The following is an 8,964-nucleotide window of genomic DNA, read 5'->3' as shown; positions in this document are numbered from 1 at the left end:
TGTGGGCGTCATTCCCCCCCCCATCCTGTGGCAGGGAGGGGTGAACCAGCCCCACTGCCCCTCACCAGGTTGGCACAGGACCCCCATCCCCCCTCCACCAGCACGGGGGGAATTCTTTGTCCCCAAACTCACTTGGGTGTTCAGGGGACACTTAAAAACCTTATCTATTGATCTACAGCAACCAGCTGGACACAAAATCAGTGCGGAGTGGATACATTTCATCCACTCTCTTGCTTTAACTAGTGATTTGGGGAGGGGAGGGTGGTAAGGGAATGATAAAAAGCCACCTCAAGTTTGAAGGGGGGGACCAGCAAAGGACTGGGCTTGCCAAAAGCCAGTGAGGCCTGAGGTGCAAGACTGCTGGTGGCTGGGAGCGCGTGGCCAGCATTTGGGCAGTATGAATTCTCCCAGCCCATGGGGCCAGAGCCACGTTGCAGGGTCTTACATGGGGTTCAGGGTGGGATGGGGATGGGGATGGGGGGGTGAGGAAGGGGTGGTGGGATTTTACAGGCATCCTAAGAGGCTGAATCCCCTAGTCCTGGAAATGCTACTGAGTCCCTTAACCTGATGTGGAATCCAAGCCCGGGGTAGGGGGATGGAGGGGGAGTGGAAGAGGAGGTCGCAGAGGCAGTGGCAAAGGCAGTGAGGTGCGGAGGCCGGTAGGCTCCTGCCATCGCCCCTGTGCAGGGGGCATCCCAAGGGATGGGATCTGGGATCCTGAACCAAAACAATGGGGCATGCTGAGCCGGCCAGGGAGGTGGCTTCTAGTTCCATAGGTGACGCTGGCAGTGCTCCACGGCCTGTGGAGAGAGGGAAGGGATGGCAGTTGGAAGGAGGGCACCCCCAGGACCCCACCAGCCGGGGGCAGGGCATGTGGCCCATGCTTACCTGGCACTCGATGGCCGTGGCCATGTTCTTGCACCAGTAGGATGGGCCCCAGGCACAGGGGTCCGAGCCCAGGAGATCCCCCTCGGCTGAGTCACAGGCTCTGATTTTCTGTGTTGTGATGGGAAAAGGGGGGATGGGGGGGCACAGAGGAGGAGAAATATAAGGGTTGCTGGGCTGAAAGATGCCCGCCTCCGGTGTAGGCTGACCCCAGGAATGGACACAGCACCCGCGGCATGGGGACACTTACGGTGCAGACGAAGGTGGGGTCCATCATCTGCACGAGGAGCCGCACGGCTGCTGGCTCGTACTGCACCACAAGAGCCTCACACTGGGAAGGAAAGAGGGGGTGAGCCCAGCAGAATAGGGCGGGTGGGGGTGCTGAGTTTGGGGGTGTTGGGGGTGGGGGGGGGTCCCTTCCCCAGGTCACCTTGCTGGTGAGTGGCGTGGGCAGCAGCTCACAGCCCTTCTCCAGCATGTCGCCCAGCTCCGCCAGGGTCTCATTCTTCAGCAGCTCATTATCAAAGTAGGTGATGACGATCTGGCAGACATTGCAGAAGGCGCCGGCGCCCACTGCCAGCTGCTCCAGTGCAGCAGCCCCTGCAGGACACAGGGCGGGAGGAGGGAGGGGAGGAGGCAGGGGGAGGGAGGAAGGACATTAGCAGCACACACACACACACACACACACACACACACACACACACACACACACACCCTCCTCCCACCCCCCCCCCATCTTCCCACTCTCCCCCGGGTGCCACCCGGGTCCCCTGGGCTCACCTCGGTGGGCGTCCTCACTCCGGGGACAGCAGTGCAGCATGGTGCAGACGGCCATGGGGTCGGTGGCCTCCAGCAGCATGATGACCACGGCTTTGCCATAGGAGTTGACGAAGTCCTTGCACTGCCCGATGACGCCGTGGGGCAGCATGTAGCACACCTTCTCAATGTCATTCACCAGTTGCTCCTGCCGGAGAGAGGGCAGGTGGAGGGAAACCATCCTCCCCTCCTTCTTGCCACCCCCTTTCCCAGCTCCCCCACGCCCGGGCGGCAGCAGCGGGACTCACCTCCGTCACGTTGTTCTCCAGGAGGCTCTCAGCCGCCTTCACGGCGAACTGGCACACCTCGCACAGCGGCGTGGTCCCATCCCGGTCCTGCTGGGAGAACAAGGCGATGGGACACCTGCTGAGATCCCTAAAGCCATTCCCATCCCACCCCACCTGGGAAAAATGGGGGTCCTTGAGGGGTAAAAAAAGCAAAATAAGGCTCCCCCTTGCCAGCCTTTGGATTTTAAGAGAGGAAACACACACTCACTGACCCCCAGTGTGCTCAGGACCTGCAGCACCTTCTCCGTGAGCAGTGTGTGGAGGGGCAGCGCCGAAGCAGAAGCACAGAGCCCCATCTGGCCACACAGCTCCAGCGGGTCCTGGGGAGAGAAAGACCAGGGTGGGTGTTCCCCCCCCCAGGAGGGTGACCTGGGACCCCCTCCCTGCCTTCCCCACAAAGGGTGTTTTCAGCCTGTTAAGGCATGGGTCTGGCTCAGCAGGGGAACAAGGGAGGATAAAGGTTGGCGGGGGGGGGGAAGGGGGGGAGAAAAGGGGGGGAAGGAGGGGGGCAGAGGCTGGGGAGAAGGAAACCCCCTCTTGTGTGATACCAGGGCCCTGCCTTTCCCAATGCTGCCCCATTCAGCTCCCCACACCAGCACCCCCCCTGGGAGCCCCTCTCACACCTACCAAGTGCCGGAGCAGCTGGGCACCTGTGTCTCTGTACTCAGCTACGTAGCGTTTGCACTGTGTGGGGGGAGACACAGCATCAGTGCCCGAGGCGGGGGGCACACACAGCCCCCCACCTCCCCCTCACCCCACGATGCTGGTGCCATGGAGCTGGCACCCTTACCTGCTGTGCCAGGGTGGGTGGCAGGCCCTCACATGCCCACTCGGCATGGGACGCCAGCGCCTGGGCGAAGGTGACATCGGTCCCCAGCTCCAACTGCACAGCCGCCACCAGCTGCAGGCAGTCCTCACACACGTCCTTCATCTCCCGCAGGACAACACGGGCAGGGACACATTAGTAACCCCCAAAATAAAACCAAGACACCCCCTACCCCCCTCACACACACACTTGGGTTTGCAGGGCTGGGATTTACATGCTGGTCGCAATGCCTGTTGGCATCTCCCTGGTCCTGTCCCCCTCACTCAGCTCTCACAATATCCCAGCCCCCAGTTGGTGAGGACCCCACTCCCCCAAAGCAGGTGGCATTCCAGCTGTGGGGTAATTTTAGTATTTGTGTTTAATAGGTGACTGAGCAGCATCACTGGCATTTGTGCCTGTGCCATGGTACCTGGGCTTGGGGGTGAGGCACTTCCTGGGGCTGGAGCAGGAGGGGCACGTTGGCCATGAAGGGGGCGACCAGGTCGTTGAAGTCCTGAGCGGGGCCCCTGGAGGTTGGTGGCGGCTCTTGAAACTTCAGGGCCCCTGTGGGGGTGTCCCAGGTCTGGCACAGTTTGATGGTCCCACACACCACCTTTGGATCCGACTGGTTGGTGAGAGAAGTGGGAGCTTGAGGCTGCATCTGTTCCATCGCTCTGCTTCCACACACCCCCCTCCACCATCCCTGGATCATCCCATCCCATCCCATCCAATCCCATCCCATCCCATCTCCTCCCTCCAGAGGTTTTGTTCCAGGCTCTAAGAGCATCTAGGATACTCCCTGTCCAGAATAGAAGGCTTTGGGGCCTTACAGTCTTTGAAAGGTGCCTACAGGAAAGCTGGAGACCTGTTCCCAAGGGCATGGAGCAATAGAGCAAGGGGTGATGGTTTTAAACTAGAAAAGGGGAAGTTTAGGTTGGATATTAGGAAAAAGTTCTTCAATATGAGGCTGCCCAGCAAGGTGGTGGAGGCCCCGTCCCTGGAGACATTCAAGCTCAGGCTTGATGGGGCTCTGAGCGAACTGACCTAGTGAAGATGTCCCTGCTCACTGCGGGGGGGGTGGGTTGGATTCCACGGCCTCTAAAGGTCTCTTCCAACCTTACACATTCTATGACATCCCGAACCACAGAGACCAGCAAACCCAAGGGGTTCCCCCACCAGTTACCAGCACTTGCTTGCCCAGCTGGACAAGGATGAGGATGCCGGTGTCCACCATCTTTTTGCACTTGACAGACCAGTCCTGGAAGGGCAGGTACTGGCATTTCTTATCCAAAAAGACACGCACTTTTTCCTAGAGGAGACAGGGAGAGCTCAGGACTGGGCTGGCCCCTCAGTGGAGGTGGGGGTGGTGGTGGGGGTGGGCACAACACACATGAGACACACATCTACCCCTCCTCCCCCAGCCAGGACCCACCTCGGTGCGGTTGTCCTGCAGTATCTTGCCCATCACAGAGACAGCCACCTGGCAGAGGTGACATGGGATCCCCTTCTGCTGAGAGAGGGGGGATGTCAGGATGCTGCCACAGCACCCGGAATCCCCGCTTGCTCCCCCAGATCCCACCCCTCTGTCCCCAAAAGAGCCTGCCAAGGGGTTCTTGGGGATATTTGGGGGCCAGGTCATTTTTGCCACTCACCCTACAGCATCCCAGTCCTACATGAGCCCCCACCCAGTTAAGCAGCTTTGCTGGCTGCTTGACAGCATCAGTGGATGCTCCTCCGTATGCCCAGCTTGGGGGCAGCCAGGCTGGGATTCTGTCCCACCCTCACATTTTGGTGATAGGATGGGTTCTTCCCTCCACCCCTCCCTGCATCCTCCCCCCTCCTGGTGCAGTTACCCCCAGGGCCTGGTCCCAGACGGTGATCTGGCAAAGCTCCAGTGCCCCACACTTGGCCGCTGTCACCACATCCCGGCACCAGTTCTCCGGCCGCTCGCCACACTCGTGGAGGGGGCTGGCCCCGGCTGGGCAGGAGGGGAAAGGAAGGAGGGGGGTTAGGGAGAGGAGACCATCAGCTCCCAAGGCACCCCGAGACCATCTCTTGCCCTGCACCCCAACCCCAGCCCAGCCCTGCGAGCCAAGAGCAATGCTCCTCACCCTCCGGCTGTGATTCACCCTCACCTTTTGCAATGGTGCGGGGGGTGTGTGTCTGTGGGGGGGGGAGGGGGGGGTCTTGGTCTCTACACATGATATTGTTCCATTTTAAACCCAGGGAGAGACAGCTTTTTGCCAGGCTTTTTCCCAGCAGGGTGTCACAGCAGCTCCAGGCCAAGAGAATTTGGGGAACCATCCTCAGCCTCACAGCACCCTTCGGCACGCAAGGGAGGTGGCTGCTTGTGGGAACAGCAATAAATCTTGCAAAAATGAGCAAACCATGGGAGGGAGGGAGGGGGGGAAGCAGAGGGAGGAGGAGGGGGGCAGCCCTGAGTCCTGCACAGCAGCCAGTTGACCACACCACAGCTCCCGGCAATGATTGAGCAACCCCATATTTGGGTGGTTTGTTTTTTTGGGTTTGGGGTTTTGTTCTTGGGGGGGGGGGGGGGGGGGGGAGGGGGTTGGATTTTGGGTTTGGTTTTTTTTTTGTTTCCTCCCAACAACAGCGTTTTCTCCTGGCTACAAAACCCCAGCATGGCAGCAGCATCATCACCCCCCTCACACACACCCCACCCTGAGCAGGGTGCCGGTGATGTGGCGCAACGCCGGAGGTTTAATTGCCACCTTAGTGTGTCAGGATTCATTTGCGATGGGGCAAGCGTTTGTTCCCCACCCGGGGATGCGCCCACCCAGGATGTGGCTGGGGAGGAGGCAAGGAGCCAGCACAACCCAAGCCCCTTTTTTTTTTGGCCCTGTTTTGGCCAGGAGCTGCTCTGGAAAGCCAGGAGGGGCACATGGGGAGTAGAACACGGACAGAGGGATGGACAGAGCCTTCTGCACACCTTCTCGCAGCTGGTGCGTCTAAGCGAAGCACAGCAGCCCCCAGAGCTTCCAGCTTTTACCACCTGGCACCATGGCTTTGTATGGCAGGAGTAAAGGACAGGCAGGACCTGCTCCTTCCATCTGCCATGCCCTTACCAGGTCTCTCCCCAAAACTTTTTCGCTGCACCCCAGATTTTGGCAACACCTTCAGCTCATCCACAGGCTTGAGGCATCCAGGGCCACCCCAGAGTGTGGGCTGCAGTGTGTGTGTGTGTGTGTGTTGGGGGGGGGGGGGGGGGGTGATGCTCCCCACCAGCCCTGCCTGCTCCCAAAAGCAGCTCAGCGGGTGCCAGGTGGTGTTTCAGCCCCGATTACCCCATCGGGCTGACAGCAGCATTAGGGCAGGAGGAAGCCCGGGGGCAGGGTGAGTCCCCCCTCCCCCGTTTCCCATGCACAGCTTCCCACACCCCCTTCCAGCAGCACGATGCCACGGTCGCTGCATCAGCTGAGAGGTAGATAAGTGGGGATTATTTTGTTTTAATCCTGGCGCTGACATCAGGGCGAAGGAGAACGGCGAGTCAGCAGAAGCATTAAGGGGCAGCACCAAAAATAAAGAGGCCAAGAGAGAGAAAGAGCAGAGGCAACAATCCAGAGCTGGCTCTGCCTGACCCACGAGCATCTCTTGCAGCCCCATGCTGCCCAGCAGCTGCCCAGCAGCATAAGGGTGCTGACAGCAGCAGCACAGGGAGTGTGGGGGGATTTTGCTGGCCTAAAAGCTCTCAGCTCCACACTCGGTCCTCCCTCTGCTCATGCTTAAACTCAGGCAACAAGTGCCTGGCCGGAAAAATAATTAATAACAACAGTAACACCCATCTGCTCAGACCAGAGGGAGCTTCCCTAGGTGGAAAGCGTTGCCACAGGGCAAGCAACCAGAGCAACCGGTGCCCTGTGAGCTCTCTTCCACATCTCAACGCCACAGCAGAACAGCCATGAAAGCTGACCAGCACCCCTGCAGCAGCACAGCAGATGACACCATTTTGGGCAAAGCCCTGGCACGGAGCGCAGTACAAGGCAGGGATGCTCCCGTGCCACCCCAGTGTCCCCAGGCCAGCCAGCACTGACCGATGCCCACAGCTGCCAGACCCTTGGGGGAATGAGGAACGGCAGTGGGCTTTGCTCAGCAGGGAGGGTCCAGCACTGAATTTCCAGCTCTGGCAGGGCTGTACCAGCGTTTCACTGAGCTCTGCAGTGTGCCGGCTGAGCCGGGAGAGCCTGGCGAGCAGGTTGTGACGTAAACCCTGGGGGTGGTGGCGTGGGCCCCAGTGCCCCAGTTCCTGCCTGGGCGCACACCCCTTGTTATGTCAAAAAACCCCATCAGCACCAAAATCCTTCTCAAAATGTGCTGGGGCTCCACCAAGTCTCTCACCACCCCTACCCAGCCTCCCACCAGCCAGGCGGTTGCTACGAGAGAGGCTGCCAGGGCAGCCATTGCCCAGAGGACAGACATGGTTCCTCTCCTGTGCACAGGTGAACTTTCCGGCTCTGCCTGTTGCTGGCTGGAGCACCTCGGCACGTCTCCCCCCTTCCCTGTGCTGTCAGGCCACGTGCATGTGGGCACTGGTCCTCTGCCGCAAAGCCGGGCACATCAGAGGAGCCTGATGGGCCGAGCTTGGAGTGATTGGAGCATAAAAAGGGGCTCTTCCCTCTCAAAGCATTTGGTTTGGGGTGTTTTATTTTGCCTACAAGAGCAGGGATCTGTGGCTTCCCTTGGGAAAAAATCGACCCAGGAACAAGGGATTGCCCCTTGAGCAAGGAGCAGGGTGGGAAACGGGCTCTTTCCCAACCTGCTTCCTGGGGGCGAGCCAGGTATCGCCTCCCTGCTCTTGGGGGATACCTTGGGAACAGCAGCATAGCTGCGGAGGGGGAGATTTGCTCACAGGCACCCAAAGCCCCAGCACAGGGAGGTCTCTGAAGGTTCCTACAGCTGTAGCCCGTCACCCTGCACAGAGCTTGGCAAGCCCCAGCCGAGGCAGGCTCCTGGCATCTGTGCCTCATACGTGACACCACGGTCGCTCCCTTGTGCAAGAATAACCAAGTGGCTTCCCCCAAATCACGCATACGTGGGCAGGGCCCACGTCTACTAGATCGACCGGCCCCGAGATACTAGGTCAACTGGCCTCCCTTCTCTCCATGCCCCGGCCAAACACCAGTTCTCTGGGAATCCATACTGGGCAGTGAAAGGAGGGAAACAAAGCCCCTGTTGCCCTGAGACTGTCTTTAAAGGGCTGAAGTGGCAACACTCACATCCAGGTGGGCAAGAAGCAAAGCCCGCTCCTGCTCTCTGGGAGAGACGCCTTAAACACACGAACTAGGACAAGTTTAGGGGTTCAGAGGGGTTTTCCAGGACTCTCCTCGAGTCCTGATGCCAGGCCTGGCCTTACCTCGGTAGGAGCCCAGGCACACAGAAAGGATCAGCACCCAGCCACTCCATCTGCTCTCCATGTCGTTCCTAAGATAGTTCCTCAGTGGCTGGTTCCTCTCCTGTGCTGCGCTCCAGGACTGAGGAATCTCGGCTCAGTTGGGAGAAGCAATGAGAACCCCCACCTACGCAGGGCAATTACCCCACCCCTCTCCTTACGCCTTGATTATAAAATCATCACCAGGCTGCAAGTGGAGGGAGGGACCAGAGAGCCAGGCAGGTATTCCCAGGAAGTCAAACCCAGCCCAGAACCTGCTGCTCAACACTAACCTCACCATTCCTGGCTGCAAAGGGAAGGGAGGGCACAGCCGGGGACAACGCTCCCAGCACCCTACCATCTGTGTGTATAAAAATAGACCAGAGCATCATCCCTTACAAAAGAAAACCCAATGGAAACAGAACAAAAAAAGGGGTTGATGGGAACCCCAAAGAGCAGGGAAGGGGAGTAATGGTGTATTTAGAGTAGCATTTAAAAAAAAAATACATTTATTTTATTAAAAACAGGATGTTAAACCCAAGCCAGCGCCCAAGCCCGATACCAAGCAGCTTTGGGAAGAACCGCCCGGGGCCCGTGCCTGGCAAGAGATTGCAACACAAGGCTGTTGCCTCACATCACACACGGCACCCCGCCAGATCCCCAGCAAGCCTCTCCAGCCTGCAGCTCCTCTCCATGCAGCGAAGGCAGGACAGGGCACGCACCCCACACGACAGCAACCCAAGGGGAAGCCAAATCCCACCATTCCCAGTAAGGGTTTGGAACGT

The 8,964-nt window shown here is 59.2% G+C and overlaps 1 protein-coding gene across 1 annotated transcript; it reads right to left on the bottom strand.

Annotated features, from left to right (window-relative positions):
* Positions 1-764: 764 nt before the first annotated feature.
* On the bottom strand, positions 765-8,225 carry LOC311192166 (prosaposin-like; the record flags this gene model as incomplete). Its single annotated transcript, XM_084264590.1, has 14 exons — positions 765-800; positions 889-996; positions 1,136-1,216; positions 1,316-1,485; positions 1,666-1,849; positions 1,950-2,036; positions 2,201-2,308; positions 2,616-2,672; positions 2,779-2,913; positions 3,224-3,418; positions 3,977-4,102; positions 4,226-4,303; positions 4,647-4,771; positions 8,165-8,225. The coding sequence occupies 14 exons, from the start codon at positions 8,223-8,225 to the stop codon at positions 765-767; spliced, it is 1,551 nt and encodes a 516-aa protein (XP_084120716.1).
* Positions 8,226-8,964: the final 739 nt, after the last annotated feature.

Source organism: Gallinula chloropus (assembly GCF_964237585.1).
Source record: "Gallinula chloropus genome assembly, chromosome: 5".
NCBI classification, from domain to species: Eukaryota; Metazoa; Chordata; class Aves; order Gruiformes; family Rallidae; genus Gallinula; species Gallinula chloropus.
This window is presented reverse-complemented; position numbering and strand designations above follow the sequence as displayed.